This window comes from Astatotilapia calliptera, chromosome 9, assembly GCF_900246225.1.
Source record: "Astatotilapia calliptera chromosome 9, fAstCal1.2, whole genome shotgun sequence".
In the NCBI taxonomy this organism is placed as follows: domain Eukaryota; kingdom Metazoa; phylum Chordata; class Actinopteri; order Cichliformes; family Cichlidae; genus Astatotilapia; species Astatotilapia calliptera.
In genome coordinates, this window is record NC_039310.1 from 32,553,279 (window position 1) to 32,574,886 (window position 21,608).

The window sequence follows — 21,608 nt, forward strand, 5'->3', positions numbered from 1 at the left end:
ATTTAATGGATCGGATTACATTTTTTATTTCTCTCCGATATCCGATCCAGTAATTTAGGTCAGTACTGGACTGATACGTAATATCGGATCGGTCCATCTCTAGTACTTACTAGCGCTGTCCTTAGTCCGCTTGTTTGTTTTGCACAAAAACTTTTCACAATAAAGCTCAAGATCCTGTTGAGACTTTTCAAAATAAACTGAATCTTGCGAAAGAGTATGAAGAGTGTTCACGGACGAGAAGCAGAAAGGAGCCGTCAGGTGCTAAAAAAATAAACCTTACACTGAAACGTTAGAACAGCCTTTTTCCTGCAGCACGCCGTGTAATAAATACAAAGAAAATGGCAGCCATTACAACTTCTGTCTAAAAATGTATAATTTCATGCATCTGTTAAAACACTCGACTCCAGGTACATGACACCCAGCTGGAAACACGTCACGCAAGTCGAGCTGCCCGAGATTCACAGAATTTACCGAAAATGTTAAATTTTTGTGATTTATATCGTTGTCCGCACAAAAGATGTCTTATAATGGGATATGAGATTTTGGTCATATCGCACAGCTCTACCACTACTGTTTACCATTGTAAAATTATCCAAAGGAAAAAAAATAAAAGATAAACTTGATGTACATATATATACACACTTGTAGTTCCCTAACTGTAACATTTAGGATTATTCACTGCAGGTCCAGAAAGCAGAGCTAGCTCATCAGATCCAAGTGTGACATCAGCTGCACTCTTTACAGGAGACTCCAGCTGAAATCTGTGGAGCCTGATCTCAAGGTTTTTAAGTCTGATCCTGAAACCAGAAGAGGATCTTCAGATTGATTGTGATACAGTGATTTCAGTTCTGCATAATCACGCTGATGTTTGCACAGAGCAGATAACGAAGTGAATGTTTTTGCACATTGGTAACAGTGAAACAGTTTATTTACAGCGTGGGATCGTTTGTGTTCGGGGTATGAACTGAGATTCTTGAAGCTCTTGTCACACTGGTCACAGCTGTAGCTCCCTTCAATGTGTGTAAGTTCATGAAGGTTATGAATATCTGACTGTGAGAACCTTTGGTCACAGTGTCTGTACTTGTATGGTTTCTCTCCTGTGTGCACTCTTATGCTCTTTAAGATTACCTGCACTGATGAAGGATGACCCACACTGGTCACAAACGTGCTTTTTTACCCCACTGTGACAGAGTTCATGTTGTTTTAATTCACTTGATGTGGGGAAGCCTCTCCCACATTCTTTGCAGTAATTCATTTCGTCTCCAGTGTGTCTGCGTTGACGTATTTTTAGGCTCTTTAAATGACTAAGTTTTTCCACAAAGATCACAGCGAAACACTTTCCCACCACCACAGTGACGACAGGGATCCATCTGTGTTGCTCTGCTTCTAAACAAAGACACAATGACCGTGTAAGTCAGGGAATTCCTTCAACATTTCTATCCTGAACGTCGCCTGAAATAAAGAGCAGCTCTGCCAACTTCCACATTTTAATTTTTACATTATAACAGTCAGCTTACTGGGCTGCAATAACTCTTAATTTGTAGGTAATCTACTTAATGGGAAGATTGGTGGTTTAAACCCCTGGATGCTCTACTCTGCATATCCATTGCATCCATTGGAGTGTGAATGTTAGAAATGAGAGAAGCTTTTAAAATGTTACGTTTTTGCAATATCAGGAAAGTTTCAGGAGATTTGTGTCAGATGTTACTCAATATTCTGTATGTGAAGTTTTCATGTCTCATATAAGCTTTGAAATTAAATTTCATTCACATAATACTTCGAAATAACTGTAAAAAGAAAAATACATACCTCACAGTAACTGCACTTTTAGAGTTTCTTTCTGCTGTGAATCTTTTGATGTGATTTGAGGTAATGTGGAGATTTAAAAGTCTTCTCACACAGGTCACATTTATAAGGTCTCTCCTCAGTGTGGGAAAACATGTGCTGCTCTAAGTTTTTGTATGTCACACAAATTTTGCCACACTGATCACAGCAGCAAACATCAATTTTGGTGTGAATGCGTAGGTGAATATTTCGGTTGCCTGGCCAGCGGAAGGTTTTTCCACAAATGTGACAGCTGTACGCCTTGAATCCAGAGTGGGTAACCTGATGATTCTGTAGGCTGCTACTATGAGTAAAAGCTTTATCAGACTGATCAGAGCTGTATGCTTTAACTCCACTGTGGACAAGTTGGTGTGCTTTTAAGTTTCCAGCCCGGGTAAAAGACTGTCCACACAAGTCACAGCTGTACGGTTTAACTCCACTGTGTATGAATTGGTGTCTTTTTAAGTTTCCAGCCCGGGTAAAAGACTGTCCACACAAGTCACAGCTGTACGCTTGAACTCCACTGTGGATGAGTTGGTGTGCTTTTAAGTTTCCAGGATGGGTAAAACACTGTCCACAAAAACCACAGCTGTATGGTTTAACTCCACTGTGTATGACTTGGTGTCTTTTTAAGTTTCCAGCCCGGGTAAAAGACTGTCCACACAAGTCACAGCTGTACGGTTTAACTCCACTGTGTATGAGTTGGTGTCTTTTTAAGTGTGCAGCCTGGGTAAAAGACTGTCCACACAAGTCACAGCTGTACGGTTTAACTCCACTGTGTATGAGTTGGTGTGCTTTTAAGCTTCCAGGATGGGTAAAAGACTGTCCACACAAACCACAGCTGTACGGTTTAACTCCACTGTGTATGAGTTGGTGTGTTTTTAAGTGTTCGGCCAGGGTAAAAGACTGTCCACACAACTCACAGCTGTGCGCTTTAACTCCATTGTGGAGAAGTTGGTGTCTTTTTAAGCTTCCAGCATGGGTAAAAGACCTTCCACACAAGTCACAGCTGTACGCTTTAACTCCACTGTGAACAGGTTTGTGTGATTTTAGGTGTTCAGCCAGGGTAAATGACTTTCCACACTCATCACAGCTGTATGCTTTAACTCCACTGTGGATGAGTTGGTGTCTTTTCAAGCTTCCAGCATAAGTAAAATCCTTTCCACACTCATCACAGCTGTATGGTTTAACTTCACTGTGGATCAGTTGGTGTATTTTTAAGCTTCCAGCCTTAGTAAAATCCTTCCCACACTCATCACAGCTGTATTTTTTCTGTTCCTTTCTTCTGTGAGGTTTGTCGGCCTCCTGAGAGCGCTGACGTCTCGCTCCATTTTGGTCCTGGAGTGACAGAGATACAAACAGAGGCAGTGAGTGAAATGCAGTCGTGGAACAAACTCAACCTTCAAACTTCTTCCATTAACACTAGTTTTAAACCAAAGGTTGAAGTAGTTTCTTTTCAGTCAATACACTCGGTACAACACACGGGGTATGGGATATCACGCCTGGCTGAGGAAACCTTTATTCACGCCTTTAAGGCAGACGATCTGTGATGACGTGTGCACAGCCCGACATGCAAATATACACCCCTGTCATCACAATCATCCCTCAGTTCTTACGCTCTTCATCTCTCTGGGAAAACCTCTGCTGAGTTGGGCTAGCTAGCTGCTCCTAGTTAGCTCAGTTTACTGCCCCTGTTGGTGTTATTCTCCACTGCTCAGTTGGTGCGAAGGGTGAAAGGGGGGGCGCTAATTTTGGGGGCAAGACGGCAGCAGCAGTATGCACGGTGACACGTCTGTTGACATTGCGTCAGTAAACTCTGCTAGCTTTGCTTTGGCTTTTACTAGCTTTATCCTTTTCTATGTTAGCCCAAAACGCCCTTGGTCTACATGTGTACAATCACCAGCTACTTTTAGAAATCAAAGCATCGGCAGTTCCCAAAAGAGATCCTGTAACGACGCAGGGTCCTCTTCACAATCTGACGTGGCTTCATCCAGAAGGGCTCCCGCGCTGCCATCGCTGTGGACCGGCTCTATGTGGATGGACAGCTTTACCGCGACCCCGTCATCACTCCGTGGCTGTATTAACTTCACACCAGCTAAGAATCTGCTACACCAGCGGTCCCCAACCCCCGGACTTCGGACTGGTACCGGTCTGTGAGTCGTTTGGTACCGGGCCGCGAGAGTTGAGGCTCAGGTGTAAAATGTATGGTTTTCAGGGTTTTTATCGGTTTTCAGCGTTATTTTGTTAGTTTTTATCGTTAACTCGGTTTTCCTGGGTCTTTTCACGTGTGTTATGAATAAATGTTCTTTTTTCGGTACCGGTACTAGTTTTATTTTGTTGTATTTATCCGTGACATCTTAAAGGCCGGTCCGTGAAAAATATTGTCGGGCATAAACCGGTCCGTGGCGCAAAAAAGGTTGAGGACCTTACTCACATTTACCTTACTCACATTTCTATTACCGGTAATCGTCATCAACAACAACACACAAGCATACAAGTGTGCATATTTAAAAATAAAGCAGGAGCAAAACTGAGTTTGGTACTCACATTTTTATTACCGGTAATTGTCATCATCATCAGCATACAAACATACAAGTATGCGTATTTAAAAATGAAGCGGGAGCAAAACTGAGTTTGGTACTCACATTTTTATTACCGGTAATTGTCATCATCATCAGCATACAAACATACAAGTATGCGTATCTAAAAATGAAGCGGGAGCAAAACTGAGTTTGGTACTCACATTTTTATTACTGGTAATTGTCATCAATCAAACCCATCGAAGTCCTCATCCTCTGTGTCTGAATTGAACAGCTGCGCTAAATCTCCATCAAACATGCCAAGTTCACTTTCTTCACTGTCAGAGTCACTTTCCGTGCCGTGCGGCTCCTTGGAAATGATGCCGGCTTTTGCGAAAGCTCGAACAACAGTGCCAGCAGACATGTTAGCCCAAGCATCTACAATCCATTCGCAAATTGTGGCGTAACTCGCCTGGCGCTGCCTTCCACTCTTAGTGAAACTGTGGTCCCCATCGGTCATCCATTGCTCCCACGCCGCTCGCAGCCTTACTTTGAACGGCCGGTTCACACCGATGTCCAGCGGTTGGAGTTCCTTTGTCAGGCCTCCCGGAATGACAGCAAGCTCACAGTTCCTTTGTTTCACTAGTTTTTTCACATCGGCTGTGAGATGGGCACGCATAGAGTCACAGATCAACAGCGATGGTGATGCGTGGAAAAAACCACCTGGTCTCCTTACATACACCTCCCTCAGCCACTCTTTCATCATTTCCTCATCCATCCAGCCCTTTTCATTTGCCTTAATGATGATTCCTGCTGGAAACTTCTCTTTTTTTTTTTTTCTTTTTTTTTTTCTCTTTTTTTTTGGCCTGTCCCGTTTGGTTCTTTTGCCATCAGAATTGTTGTCTAAAGGCAAAGAAAGATGCCCAACGGATTTACTTTACCAAACTGACCATCCCAGCCTTGCCGTAATGGTCTATTTGATTCACCTTTTATTGTTTATTTTATTTTCACTTACTGAATACGGGACAGACTTGACTGGGGGAAAGAAGGGGAGAAAGAAAGAGGGAAAGAGAAACAGCTGAGAAGAGGGACGGGGGAGAAGGGCAAAAGACAAAAACCAACAGAACGGGCAGAGAAAAAAAAATGCATATATCAATCACCTGGATCACCTGCTGAGAAAGAAAAAAGAAAGCAAGCAGAAGAGAACAAGAGTAATAGAATAAACAACATCACAATGATATATGGGAATATGACAGTAAATACTAAATGTTAAACATTATTGTGCAGCACATAAGATCAACAGAACACAGTGTGCTTTGAGGTAGGAGCCAAAAAGGGTGTAGTTTGTGGGTGTGATCACCCGCGTGTACACCTGTGAGCATGGACGCGCTTGTTTTTTTAAAAGGTTCCTTCATGTAATGAAACTTCTCTTTAGGCAAAGTCTTTCTCTTAAAAATCACCATAGGCGGCAGTTTCTGTCCATTAGCATGGCAGCCAAGCACAACAGTGAAAGAAGACTTTTCGTGCCCCGTTGTGTGTATCGCTACCGTGCTGGTCCCCTTCTTCTCCACAGTGTGACTCACCGGGATATCAAAAGTGAGCGGCACCTCGTCCATGTTTGTGATGTGGCTGGGCTGGATGTTTTTGTCGCTGATGTGTTTGCTGCAGTAGGAGCGGAAGATGGCCAGCTTTTCATTATAATCCGCTGGAAGTTGCTGCGCTACCATAGTCCTGGTCCGGATGGAAAAATGGCACCGTTTCATGAAACGAAAGCACCAAGACGGACCTCCTTGGAAATGTTCAATGTTCATCTCTTCAGCTAGTGAAACTGCTTTTAGCCGAATGGTGACCGTCGAAACGCTTCTCCCGCTCGTTCTTTGCTCGATGATCCACCGCTCAAGTCTTTCCTCCAACTCGGGCCACCTCGCCTTATGTCCGCGGAAACTCAGCTGCATTTTCTTGACCTGCCGGAGCTTGTTTTCCAGCTTCCTCCACTTGCAAACCATTGATTCATTCATCTTAAATTCTCTCGTGGCTGCTCGATTTCCATGTTCCTCCGCGTAGCTGATGGCCTTCAGTTTAAACTGTGCTTCATAGGCGTGTCTCTTTGCCATTTTCAGGGTTGTTAAAACAACGATGTTCCACATAATGCACATACCTGTCCTTTTATACAGGTATGTGCGATTGTCCGGTATATACGATCAGCGCCCACACTTCACCCTTTAGCGTTCTCAAGGTGTTCTCTACTACGTCCTCCTTACAACACACAGGGCGCACTGCACTATAGGGCGCGCCGCACTTTTTAAAGAAAATCTAAGGCTTTTATGTGCGCCTTATAGTTGCGAAAATACGGTAAACCCGGCCAAAACAGAAACTTTGATTATTGCATTAGTGCAATACCTGATATTAAACGGCGACTGGGTGACTTAGGTTCCTCCCAGAAACATAACCTTAGAAACCTTTGATCAGCTCCATCACCTAGTGGGGAGGGGGGGGGGGTGTCATAGTTTGGTCCCACCTTCGCTGTTGTGATTGGTTTGGGGGTAGGGACGGGCTTGGGGCTAGGGCTGTGCGATATGACCAAAAATCTCATATCCCGATATTAAGACATCTATCGTCCAATAACGATATAAATCACAAAAATGTGATATTTTCTGTAAATTCTGTGAATCTCGGGCAGCTCGACTTGCATGAAGTTTTTCCAGCTGGGCGTTGCCTACCTGGAGTCGAGTGTTTTAACTGATGCATGAAACAATACATTTTTAGACATAGGTTGTAACAGCCGCCGTTTTCTTTCTGAGTATTTATTATACAACATGCTGCGGGGGAAAGCCTGTTCTAACGTTTGAGTCTAAGGTTTATTTTTTAGCACCTGACGGCTCTTTCTTGCTTCTCATCCATAAATACTCTGCATCTTTCACGTGATTCTGTTTATTTTGAAAAGTCTCGAGAGGATCTTGAGCTTTATTGTGAAAGGTTTATGTGGAAAATAAACAAGCGGACACGCGGTGGTTTTACCATCGCTGTTGCTAACCACAAGGCATAAAAACAAGCGCTTGTCTGTCTGTAGTGTGGTTATATTAAATATAAGAGAAAGAGAGAACTTTAAGAAATTAACATAGCCACTACAGTGACCATCAAAATAATGAAAAAATATTGCCGTAAACAGTTTATTTTGCGACACCACAAAAAAAACGATAGCGTAAAATGAAACGATAGAAGTTTTTATATTGTCATCCGATATAAATCGTTATATCGAACAGCCCTACTTGGGGCGTCGGGGGATTCCCCAGGAGCATAGGGGGGAGGGTCTGTGCTGACGGACATGGGTTACTGACCTGGTAGCCTGGCTGCCCCTGGGTGGGTCCTGGGGGTGCTCTGTCTCTGGGCTGGGGCCCTGGCTGGGCCTTGGGGGCTTGGGTCCCGGTTTGTGTGTTGCTGGGGTGGGTGGGTGTCTGGGGGTACAGCCCTGGCGTAGGGTGTCGCCAGTGCATCGAGCCACCTGGGGGGCTCTTCAACTGGTGGGGGAGGTTGTTACAGCTTGCAGGAGGTCTCCTCTCTTCAGGAACTAACTCTGCAGGAGGGGGAGATATAGGAGAGGTGGAGGAAGTTCTCAGCCTGGGTGTCTATTGTCTTGTGTAGTCTGGAAGATGAGTGGATGACAGGGTGGGTGCAGTTTTCTGTAGTGGGGTCGGGTGGGCTGTCCCAGGCTCTGTGGGGCCAGGCGGCACTGCTGAACTGGGCCCAGGTCCGGATGGGCCTGGGCAGAGTATGGGGGTGCCTACTGGGGTCAGCTGGGCCCAGGGAGGGGTCACGTGCCCCTCCCTTCCTTCCCTCCCCATCTCCAACTGCCTCCCTCTTCCCGCTCCACCACAATCACCCACACATGCAGGGCCTTAGGGTAAAGGTGTGTCACCAGGGTGCAGGGGAGGCATCCCCCCCTCTGCTCCCTTCTAGCTGTCGGTGCCTAAATTTCATCCCACAACTTAGATATCCACATTACTCACACTCTCATATCACATACATATAGGATCTTGACATCGGTGCGTTGGTGGTTCTTTGTGTCTGGGGATGTGCGTCCAGGTACACACCGGCTCACTCCTTGGTGGCTGCTTGTCGGGGACTGGAGCCTGGGGCTCACTCAGGCCACTTCGTGGGTGAGGGTCTCACTCAGGCCACTTCGTGGGTGAGGGTCTCACTCAGGCCACTTCGTGGGTGAGGGTCTCACTCAGGCCACTTCGTGGGTGAGGGTCTCACTCAGGCCACTTCGTGGGTGAGGGTGCCCTCGGCCTCTTGGCCTGGGGCTCGGTCACTCTGGCACAGCTGGCTGCTGGCGGAGCTCACGGGCGCGTCACTGCAACCCCCCCTGGCTTCTGCTCCCCAGCTGCTGAGTGACCCCTCATCTGGGGCTCTCCCCAGCTCTTTCTGGGATAGTGGCAGATCATTACATGAAGGAACCTTTTAAAAACAAGCGCGTTCATGCTCACAGGTGTACACACGGGTGCTCACACACACAAACGACACCCTTTTTGGCTCCTACCTCAAAGCACACTGTGCGCTGTCGATCTTACGTGCTGCACAATAATGTTTAATATTTAGTATTTACTGTTATATTCCCATAGATCATCATGATGTTCTTTATTATGTTGCTTTTTTTTTCTTCTGCTTGTTTTCTCTTTTTTCTTTCTCAACAGGTGATCCAGGTGATTGGTATACGTATTTTCTGTCTACTTATTTTGTTGGGTTTTGTTTTTTGCCCTTTATCCCCGTCCCTCTTCCCCGCTGTTTTTCTTTCCATTTCTTTCTCTCCTTTCTTTTCCCCAGTCAAGCCTGTCCCGTATTTAACAAGTGAAAATAAAATAAAATAAAATAAACAATAAAAGGTGAATAAAATAGACCATTATGGCAAGGCTGGGATGGTCAATTTGGTAAAGTAAATCCGTTGGGCATCTTTCTTTGCCTTTAGACAATAATTCTGATGGCAAAAGAGCCAAACGGGAAAGGAAGAAAAAAAAAAAAAAAAAAAAAAAAAAGAAAGAAAGAAAAAGAAAAGAAACTAGAAAAATTTGCATTTCCTGCGAAAATGCTGTGTGGATGCCTTAACGCTGAAGATGTCTGCTGAAAAAAGCTGAAAAGGTTGAAAAACAAAAACAAAAAAATGAATTTTTGCCCTGAGCAGGATTCGAACCTGGCCCTTCTGGTACTCAAGGCAGGTACATATCTCACTGCGCCACACTCTTTCTCACAAAGAAGAGGTGGAGAGACTGACAATTGTCCTGAAATGAGCAGAAGAGGCTGAGTATTGTGCTGATAAGAGGTGGAAAGGCTGAAGACTTTGCAGAAAAGAGGTGAATCAGCAGAATTCTGCTGAAAAGAGGTTTTTGCTTGGTTCACGTTTACTAAGGCACTACCCAAAAGGCGCCACAAGAGGACACTCCAACACAAGAGATGACATAGAAGCTGCTGAGAATTGTGCTGATAAGAGGTGGAAAGGTTGAAAATTTTACAGAAGAGGTGAATAAGCAGAAATTCTGCTGAAAAGAGTTCAATTAGCAAAATTTCTGCTGAAAAGAGTTGAATGAGCAGAATTCTGCTGAAAATAGGTTTTTGATGAAAACAGCTGAAAAAGCTGATATTTCTGCTGAAAAGTGGTGAAAAAAACTGAAAAATGTGCTGAAAAGGGGTGAAAAAGCTGAAATTTGTGTTGAAAAGAGTTAAAAAAAAGTTAATAAGTGTTAACTGAAAGAAATGGTGTCATAAGCGGGATTTGAACCCGGGCCTCCCAGTCCGAGAACGGATGCTCATCTCACTGAGCTAAAACACAGGTCAACCCGGCAAGGAAAATCAGTGAGGCCACTGATAATGTGCAGAAATAGGCAAAAAATATTGAAAAGAAAAATCAATATCTCAAAAAGTATAGAAGTTATGAGCACCAAAAGTCATAGCTGGAATTAGCAGAAAGAGCAGAATTTTTTAAGATTTGAACTGAGAAAATCGGCTGAAAACTGAGGGAGTAGTTAAGCGCCGAAAAACGTACGGAAGCAACTTGAAGAAAAGATAAAGAATAAAGAGAAACAGGATCCACACAATCAAAGCATTGCATAATCTTTAGCCACCGTGTTCAACGCTCGACTTCACTGCCATCAAACATTACAGCACGATTCATTTTCTAGTTTTGAACTGCAGCTGTTTGAGTTGCACCTGAACTCTGCTGTCCCATTGTTGTGTGGCCTCATACACCGTCCTCCCAAGTTTAATAAGGATTTTATCAAAGAGTTTTCAGATTTTATTGCTGGAATTGTTCTTAAATTTGACAGTTTTTTTAATCTTTGGTGATTTAAACATCCATGTCTGCTGTGACTCCAAACTTATGGTCAAGGACTTTTTAAATATTATTGACTCTTTTAACTTGACCCAGTGAGTTACCGGTCCCACGCATGAAAAAGGTCACACACTGGACTTGGTGCTTTCCCACGGGCTGGATGTGTGCATAATGGAAATATCTGAGTTGTGCATCTCCGATCATTTTCCTGTATTGTTCACTGCTGCTCGGCAGATAACTTGTGTGCCCCCTTCACGCAAAAAACAAGCGCTTGGCCTCCTAGGACCTGGCATCCACATATGTGGGCATCACATTTTGGGTTATTTAGACCAAAATACTCAATTTTGCTCTACAAGGGCCTGATATCCACTTACGAGGACATTATACTGCTGCTGTTCTATCGACATTTTAAATGAATATCCTAATTTTTCTTAGAAACAAAAATCAGGTTAAAAAAAAAAAAAAATCTGGCAATTCTATGTTTTTACATTCATCGGGCCCCAATACGGCCAAATATCAATGAGAAATAAAAAAAATGCATGCTGTGGAAGAGTTCAGCTCTTACAGTACATATATAGATAGAAGAGCATTCAGCATTAAAAATAAAAACTGCCTTTGAGCACTGGTTTGCTCACTGGAATGAGCAGTTAACCATATAAAATTGCACAGCTGAGAGCTGTGCGATTTTCAAAATAAAGCCATAAAAAGGCCGTAGACAAAACTGCACAAATAAATGTGTGGTGACCGCTGAATCAGGGAACAGCCAAAAGTAGTTTAAGCATGTTAGTGTGGCAATATTTGTTAGTACAGCTGAGACTGCCATCCCACATGGATTTTCTGCTCTCCAGATTTCTAATTTATGATTATTACATTAACCTAAAAAGTTATTTCAAAGCCTTATTTGGACATCCAGAATACATTAAAACAGTCAAGCGCTGATGAAATGGATACCCCGATGAAAGAAGGTGGTCCCTGAGATGTGTTATATTTGCAATGTGAAGTTTGTTTGTGCCAAAACTGGAGTCCAAGGAAATACAATACAGAGCAATAATCTGTGGTGTTTGTTATAAAATCAGATCTTCTTCGAGTTTCTTATCCCATGGACCAACAGAAGGGCAATTGCCAGTAGCTACAATCCGGAGAAAATGAGTGACGCTGGAGTGTGCTGATTACAGCAGGCTTATCACGATAGTAGAATAAAAAAAATAAAAATAAAAAAAAAAAAAAATTCCAACACCCAGGAAAATACCATTTTTGAAATACCTCAAGTGAAGCAAAAAACTTGCAACTTGGACAGCCACTGGTACAGCCTTTCCAAACCAGTATGAACTGAATCACACTGGAAATCAATGTTCTCTAGTTAAAAGAGTGTAAATGCACTATGAAAAGGTGAGACGTGTACTTATAGCCATAATAAAAATGATGACTGACATATCACATACTTTTTAATGGACAAATGATTCATTTGTTCTGCATGTATGAATAAGTGTACAGAAATTGAAGATGAATACTTAACAATAAGCCTGACGCTAACAAAGACCATGTAGTGCCAATATAAACTGTGTGAAAGAGAAGTGTGTGTATGAGCAGCAGTGTCTTTTACAAATGCGATTATCTTCGAAAGCTCATAACCATATCTCGTGCTAAAAGAAATATCTCCTCACTGTGTTGGGTGAGCTTGGGCTCCTATGCCAAGCAAGCTGGAGAAAATCCATAAATACGCCTGGAGTAACACCCAAGAGGAAACACAGAAAGCGGTGTGATAGGATGTGGAAGCAGGGTAAGCGTGGAGGAGCTAATGCGAGGCTAGCTGCTAACGCCAGGGGTGTTGAGCTCCAGGCCTTGAGGGCCGGAGTCCTGCAGGTTTTAGATCTCACCCTGGGTCAACACACCTGAATCAAATGATTAGTTCATTACCAGGCCTCTGGAGAACTTCAAGACATGTTGAGGAGGTAATTTAGCCTTTAAATCAGCTGTGTTGTGTCACGATCCTGGGTTTTTTGACCCAGCGTTTTAAGTTCAAGTTTATTTTGATGTTTATGGTTTATGGTATGTTTAAGTTTATTAGTTTAACTAAGTTCATTTGTTTATTAGTTTCTCCTTGTGTTTTTAACCACTGTTAAGTCTCCCTTATCCTTTATGCGTTTCATGTCTGCATGTCTTTTGCCATTAAGTTAATGTAGTCATGTTTCATTATGTTGCCGGTTTTATCTTGAAGAGGTCCTGTGTGTTAGGTTTATATTGTTGGATTGTCATTTATGCTTAGAAATATATACTCATATGTGCTTAGAGTTATATAATCGATTCGTCGTACCTTCTCTTACTGATTTATACTATGGAAGGACACCTACTCTGTATCTGTTTAAGTATAAGAGCCCTTTGTTTAGGTGGACCGCTGGACTACTGGCACCAGCTTTTGGGAGTCGTTCACAGGGGTCACATCTTGACACAGACGCCACTCTTCGTTCACATGCATACCTGTGTAAGACGTCATATGTTAATGAACCTATGCATGTTCATGTAACCACAATAAAGAGCAGTGCTACAGGGGAGCTAACTGAGCGACTGGGGTTCAAGCAGAAGGAACGGCGCTCATCACAGTTCTCTCCCTCGTGCACGAGAGCACACAAGGAGCTCTGGTGACTTGCGTCTTGCTTTTGCTGATGTAGTAGAATTGTCTCGTTCCGGCGGTGGGTCTGTGCCAGACAAACCCATCACTGTGTTCCCGTGTTCATTGTGTTTAGTTTTACACTTCCCCTGTGACATCATTATGTTCATTTGTTTCAGCTGTTTCCCCATTTAATGTCACTTCTCCTGATCACCTCGTGTGTATTTAAGTCCTCAGTCTTCCTGTTTTCAGTGTTGCGTCCTCCCTCATAGCTGTGTGAGTCACTCTGTGTTTTCATGTATGATTTATTAGTTTTCCCAGTTTAGTTTTATATCATTTTCCCTTGTTTTCAGCAATAAGGCTGTGCTTTTTATCCTCAGTCTTGGTGAGTTTTGCATTTGGGTCCTCTCCTGCCTACACACAGCCATTTTGTGACATGTTGGATCTAGGACACGTCTAAAACCCGCAGGACTCCAGCACTCGAGTCCTGGAGTTCGACACACACACACAGCATACAATATACTCCCCAGATACACACACTACATTATTTAGTTATCCCCTTCTGTGAAAGGACTCCTGGTACGTGTATGAGTGTGACCATTTGGACTTGAGTTTGTTTTTTAATTTAGATTTTATGTTATTTACTCATTTATTGTTGCGATTTATTACTAGCTTTTTAATCTTTTTTTTTCTAATTGTATTGATTATTGCACTGTATATGCTGGTGAGAAACGGTATATTGTTTCAGCCTGGGTAACACCATACAAAATGACAATAAACTTCTTCAATCTTGACAAACAAGCATCAGCTGATGAAGTGCACATAGTTTCAATAAAAGTGATAGATTCTTCACCTTTTGTGTTGATGACATTTTTGTCCACTGTAGCAGCTGAGCTGAGCCCAAATGGTTGAAAATGTTCGTCTGGTGCTCCGTCGGACTCTCCTCCTCTTGCTGATCAGCTGGGACACAAAACAGATCTTTGTAACATCACAGTGAAAGATAGTACGCACCGTGCGTAGTGCACGTACTTCAAGCGTGCGGTCTCTTAATCAGATTGTTAAGTGATGACGTGACGAATCCTACTTCCGGGCCTAAAGTAGTCTGCGTTTAATATGGCTTTTGTGTTGTTAACATGTTTAATGTTTTGTATTTTCTTCTATTTAATCTCAAAAAGCTCCTAAAAAGTCAGTGATCACTGTTGACCTCCCTCGGCTTTTATTGCCGCTAATCATTTATTGAAGCTCAGTTTTTAAAACCTTAGGATGTAACTACAGCCCAGCCCATGCAGCAGTATAGGAATGACAAACCTCGTATTGTGGATGGATTATCTCAGTTGTTCTCCTGGCTGAAGTTTGGTCCTTTTACAGCATCCTGCCATGCGATTACATTTGTTCCTGACCACCGAGAATCCTCACGTTAACTTTTATTGAGTGGAAAAAAAGTTAGCTTGTTTGTATTATGCTAACATAGCTGTGTCGCTAGCGGTCACGTAGCACATCATTATATACCAGCTAGCCAAACTTCAGTAACCCTACAAACGTCACTGCTGTTTAGTTTCCTGTCTTCATTTATGTTGGAAGTGATAGCAGAGCTGTACGTTTGAATTTTTTCAGAAATCTCTCAGTCAGAACATGCTATATCCTGAGCATTAAGTGCCGCCCTTTCTATCTGCCCCGTGACTTCACCTCGGTCATCGCCACGGCGGTCTACATCCCACCCCAAGCGGACACAGGTATGGCTTTGTCCGAATTACATGATGTGCTGAGCTCGCTTCAAAACAAGGACCCGGGCGCAGCCCTTATTGTAGCAGGAGACTTTAACAAAGCGAACCTCAGACAAGTCATGCCAAACTTTTACCAGCATGTCTCGTGTCCAATGAGAGGGGATCGGATTTTGGATCACTGCTACACGCCATACAAGCAGGGCTACAAAGCTGTCTCACACCCGGCTTTTGGGAAGTCTGACCACAACGCCATCTTCCTCATCCCCCAGTATAAACAAAGCATACGGAGGGAAGAAGTAACCACGAGGGAGGTAAAACGGTGGACTGCCCAATCAGAAGCTACGCTACAGGACGCACTCAACGACGTCGACTGGGACATGTTCAGAGCATGCGCAGTCGACATCAACGAGTTTACGGAAGTAGCAGTATGCTTCGTCAATATGCTAGCGGAGGAGATTATCCCCACTGCGAGAGTCACCTCATTCCCAAACCAGAAACCGTGGATGGACAGATCGATCCGCACTGCAGTAAACGCCAGGACCGCCTCCTACAACGCGGGTCTCGCCACTGGCGATATGAGCGCCTACAAAGCGGCCTCATACGGCGTGCGGCGCGCGGTGAGAGATGCTAAACGGCGGTACCGGGAACGTGTGGAGTCCCACTTCCACCAGGGCGACACACGGAGTATGTGGCACGGACTACGCACCATTACGGACTACAAAGCCAGGGACACTGCGCTGATCAACGCTGACTCTGCATTCACCAACGAGCTGAATCAGTTCTACGCCCGTTTTGAGGTTAGCCAGGCGGCTAATGCTATCTACCGCCTGACTACCGAGGACAGTGACGTCATCAGCGAGAGACCGGTGACCAGCATCGCGGAGCATGACGTCCGAGCGGCACTGAGGAGAGTGAACACAAGAAAAGCGGCGGGGCCAGACGGCATCACCGGCCGCCTGCTGCGGTGCTGTGCTGACCAGCTAGCAGGTGTGTTCACTTACATCTTCAACGAGTCCCTGGCGAAGTCTGTGGTCCCCACATGCTTCAAAAGATCCACCATCATCCCTGTGCCCAAGAACAGCAAACCCTCATCCCTGAACGATTACCGGCCAGTTGCACTGACCTCGGTAGTAATGAAGGTGTTTGAGAGGCTGCTGAAGAACATCATCTCCTCCTCCATCCCAGACACCACAGATCCGCTGCAGTTCGCCTACAGATCCAACAGATCCACAGAGGATGCCATCGCCCACGTCCTACACACCACTCTCAGCCACGTGGACAAGAAACAGGGTAACTATGTGCGAATGCTGTTTGTTGATTACAGTTCAGCGTTTAACACAATAGTGCCCTGCAGACTGTTCACAAAGCTGAGGGATCTGGGACTTAACAGCCGTCTGTGTGCATGGGTGTTGGACTTCCTCACTGGCAGAACTCAGGTGGTGAGGGTGGGCAGGTGCTTCTCCAACAGCATCACCATCAACACAGGAGCACCTCAGGGATGTGTCCTCTCGCCACTGCTCTACTCCCTCTACACTTCAGACTGTGTGGCCACCCATGGCTCCAACACCATTGTGAAGTTTGCTGACGACACAGTGGTGTTGGGTGCCATCTCCAACAACGATGAGGCGGCCTACATGGATGAAGTGAAGAATCTGGCATCGTGGTGCCAGGACAATCACCTCCAGCTGAACGTCAGCAAGACCAAGGAGCTGGTGGTGGACTTCAGAAGGGGTCAGCACAGAGACTACAAGCCCATTATCATCAATGGAGCTCCAGTGGAGAGGGTGCAGTCCTTCAAGTATCTTGGTGTCCACATCTCCTCAGACCTGACATGGGCTGCCCACATTCAGGTCCAGACCAAAAAGACTAGGCAGTGCCTGTATCACCTACGACAACTGAGGAAGTTCAGGGTCTCTCCAAAGATCCTCAGGATTTTCTATACAGGCGCTGTGGAGAGCATCCTCACACAGAACATGACATCGTGGTTTGGGAACAGCTGTGTGAAGGACCAAAAAGCTCTCCAGAGAGTGATCCGTACAGCAGAACGCTGCTGCAGGATTGCTCTCCCCCCGCTTCAGGACACCTACACCAGGAGATGCCGGACTAGAGCAGCGCAGATACTGAAGGACCCGTCCCATCCAGGCAACAAACTGTTCCAACTTCTGCAATCTGGTAGAAGGTTCCGCATCTTCCGGGCAAGGACAGAGAGACTCAAGAGGAGCTTCTATCCCCAAGCCATCCGTGCCCTAAACACACACACCCGCCCTCTCACATCATCTATAATTGACTGAGACAGGACTCTTCCAGACACTAAACCAAGGCACAATGTACATTTCAATTCCTTTAATTTTAAATATGTTTATATTGTCTATCCTATAAAATAGTCGGATGTCTATTCATATTAATGTACAGAATTCACCTGCTTGCTGCTACTACTGCACATTCACCCAGTGTATATACTATATATATATATATATATATATATATATATATATATATATATATATATATATATATAATGTTCTTCCTCTACACCCCCCCCCCCCCCCCCCCCCCCCCAATTTTTGCACATGTCGAGGAGCGTGTCAGGCTACATTTCACTGTGTGTTATACTTGTATAACTATGCATGTGACAAATAAAGAACTTTGAACCTTGAACCTAACCTACAGCATAACAACATGGTATGCAGGGTGCTCAGCTGCAGACAGGAAAGTACTGCAGAGGGTCATCAACACAGCCCAGAAGATCACTGGCTGCTCTCTGCCCAGCCTGGAGGTCACTGCAAACTCTCGGTACCTCAGCAGAGCTGGCAATATCATCAAGGACCACTCTCACCCCAGCAACCAACTGTTTGAACTATTACCGTCAGGCCGACGGTACAGGTCACATAAAACCAGGACAAACAGATTCAGGGATAGCTTCTTTCCCAGAGCTATCACCGTAGTAAATAAGCACAAAAACAATTGAACCTATTCCATACCGTCACTGTCATTATATTAATGCTGCTATCCTGTATATATTGTACATACTATTGTTTGAGTACCTACGATTGTTTTTTTGTACTTTTATATTTTACATTTATATTTATTATTGAAACTTGCACCAAGGGAGTGGCACTCCAATTTCGTTGTACTCTGTACAATGACAATAAAGGCTATTCTAAATGCGTGTCTGTAGATGTGAAATAAACGTGACTGAATGAATAGATGTTGAACAGCCGTGTTCTAGCAGCTGCAATTTAAACACAGTAAAAGAGACTGGGCAGCATGGACACACACACACACACACACACACACACACACACACACACACACACACACACACACACACACACACACACACACACACACACACACACCTTCCTGTTATCACTTAAATAGAAATGAAGCTGCAGAAAAACAGCTGCAGGGACAATGAAAAGCCTTTTCTGCTCCAACTTCTCCCAGCATGCTGAGCTAATGATTAGTTGGTGTTTTTCTCCAAACACTCTCTCACTCTTCTCTCAACGTGTTCACAATAAACTGTGAACAGACACCGAGGAGAGCAGCAGAAGACCTCATTCAGGAGCTAAACTCAACATGAACTGAACTCACAGTAAAGTTAGCTCGGTGCTTACCTTTAGATGAGCCCACAAACCGAGAGAAACTCCGCGATGAAGCTGCAACTCTTTCCAAACACAGGAAACAGATCAGGGAGCAGAGACCCACGTGGTTCACGCTGATCTCAGCTACGATCCAGGAGACAAGGGTGGGCAGATCGATGCAGATATCGATCAGGACGTTGGTAGTGGTTTATGATCGATACTTTAGTTTTTTTCTCTCCTCTAAGGTCACTACTTTACTCCCGCTTCATGAAAAAGCAGCTCTCTCTGCTCGACTCCTCTCCTGCACACACTCTTTGCTCCGCCCCCTTCTTCCTGATTTGCTTTGATTCGTTACTGTGCGATCACGTGACTCAGATGCCCTGAGAAAACACATTTGGGCTGCAGACAGTGAGAAAGAGGAGCAGCATGTGCAGATATTGCACATCGGTAAATAAAAACAGTAATGCGTGTAGGAATACTGTGGCAACACCACCAGTTTATAAAGACACGAAGGAGAGCAGCAAAAGAAACTCAGCGAGGAGGAGGGAGATCCCTCAGACTGGCCACTTCATTAGCTACACCTCTTCCACTACTCATTGGTTTGCATGGTTTTGAGACATAGATTAGAATTAATCATTTAATTTGAACTATCTTCTAGACTTGTCAAGCCATGCTTCGTTTGCTTTGTTGTTAACGAATAACGTTGTAGGCTCACCATAAGCTCACTGAAGGCTGAAGGTTGTAATCTCTGTTATATTTCACAGATGATGCACTGTAACTCGAACATAGTGTAAGGTAAATGTCTGTGAGCACATTGATGTAGCATCACTTTAAAAAGATTTGGACACAAGACAGATACAAAGACATGACTGAGGAGGTAGGAGGTAAACAAACATAAGGACACTAATCACAGCACACAGAGACAGACTGGATGAGAAGGGGAAGAAACAAACAAACCAGAAAATAAGAATGATAAGAATCCTGTGCAGCGCTTTGTGACCGCTTGTCTATGAAAAGCGCTTAATAAATACACTTTACCTGCGTCTGGGTACCCGGGGTTCTTGAATAGTTTATGGACATAGTAAGACCACATCTGGATCCCCTTCAGTTCGCTTATCAGCCTCGTCTCGGAACAGAGGACGCCATCATCTACCTGCTCAATCGTGTCTACACCCATCTGGACCAGCCGGCGAGCACTGTGAGGGTCATGTTTTTTGACTTTTCCAGTGCTTTCAACACCATCAGGCCGACCCTCCTGGGTGATAAGTTAGCAGCGATGCAGGTGGATGCTTCTCTGGTGTCCTGGATTGTTGATTACCTGACAGGAAGACCACAATATGTACGTCTCCCACAGTGTGTGTCTGACAAGGTGATCAGCAACACAGGAGCACCACAGGGGACTGTCCTCTCCCCCTTCCTCTTCACCCTCTACACCACAGACTTCAGCCACTGCACAGAGACCTGCCATCTTCAGAAGTTTTCTGATGACTCTGCGGTGGTTGGATGCATCAGCAGGGATGATGAGACAGAGTACCGGGCTGTGGTCGACTCCTTTGTCACGTGGTGTGAGCAGAATCATCTGCAGCTCAACGTGGCAAAGACCAAGGAACTGATCGTGGACTTCAGGAAGACCAGGAAACACTTGACCCCTGTTTCAATCCAGGGGGTCAGTGTTGACATTGTGGAGGACTATAAATACCTTGGAGTTCACATTGACAATAAACTGGACTGGGCTAAAAACACCACAGCACTTTACAGGAAGGGCCAGAGTCGTCTCTATTTTTTGAGGCGACTGAGGTCCTTCAACATCTGCCAGAAAATGCTGAGGATTTTCTATGAGTCTGTTGTGGCCAGTGCGATCCTCTATGCTGTTGCATGCTGGGGGAGCAGGCTGAGGGTCGCAGATGCCAACAGACTTAATAAACTGATCCGTAAGGCCAGCAATGTTGTGGGGATGGAGCTGGACTCCCTCAAGGTGGTGTCGGAGAGGCGGATGCTGTCCAAGATAAAGACAATGTTGGATAACACCTCCCACCCACTCCATGACATGTTGGTCAGTCACAGGAGCACGTTCAGTGAGAGACTGAGATTACCCATAATGCACCACTGAACGACACAGGAAATCATTCCTGCCTGTGGCCATCTCCCTGTACAACGCATCCACTTAACACACTGTTTGCTGCTACAACTACACATGTTTCTTTTCCAAATATTTATTTATAAGTGACTTATGTATGTATGTATGTATATATATGTATATATTGTACTATTCTTAGTTAGCGTATTGTCTGTCTTGTCTTAATGTTGGTTTAAAATGGAGCACTGTAACAAAAAATAATTTCCCCCAGGGATCAATAAAGTATTCTGATTCTGATTCTGATTCTGACATGTGTATATTTGGTGTTGCTGTCCCTTGTTTTTTCTTTGTTTTTCTTGTTTGTGGGTGTAGGTGTGTGCAGCTGGTCAAGCTTCATCAGGAGAGCTACTTAGGAGTGTGGTTGAGTTCTCTCCGATGCTGGATCGTTGCGTGAGACTTCCTGTCAGTTTCCCAGTGAGATGTCAGTTAGTGTGAGTTTGCCATAGTGTGAAGTATTTACGGCTGTGTTCTTCCTGCAGGAGTGTGGAGACGAGAGGGCAGCAAGCACGGGTGCATGGAAACTAGAAAACAGAGTTTCAGAGCACAGACAGTGAGAGGGAACACAGCACAGGAGTGTGGGATGCACAGGGATTCATTGTGGTTCATATTTACAACACTGTAAATAAAGACACTGCTTCATCTGAAGAGTCCTGCATTTTGGGTCCTCCTTCTCCACATCCCCATGGTCTGTCAACACAAACTGTGACACTTTCTTACTATTCTAGATGACAGACCTTGCCGACCGTACATACAATACACAAACGTCTGACTTTAGACCCAACAGTATGCATTGTATGCAAACGGCTACCAAACAGCCATCATAATTCGTCATACAATGAGAACAGGACAAGTCAACAATTGACAATGACTAATTAATATTAAAATCTGTA

General features: G+C 44.4%; 1 protein-coding gene across 1 annotated transcript; it reads right to left on the reverse strand.

Annotated features, from left to right (window-relative positions):
- Window positions 1–1,827: 1,827 nt before the first annotated feature.
- LOC113029614 (zinc finger protein 227-like) lies at window positions 1,828–18,640 on the reverse strand. The gene is made up of 3 exons (XM_026180589.1): window positions 18,615–18,640; window positions 14,127–14,233; window positions 1,828–3,162 (listed from the first exon to the last, which is right to left on the reverse strand). Exons 2-3 carry the CDS (start codon window positions 14,142–14,144, stop codon window positions 1,828–1,830), a joined length of 1,353 nt encoding a protein of 450 aa, XP_026036374.1. The 5' UTR covers window positions 14,145–14,233; window positions 18,615–18,640.
- Window positions 18,641–21,608: the final 2,968 nt, after the last annotated feature.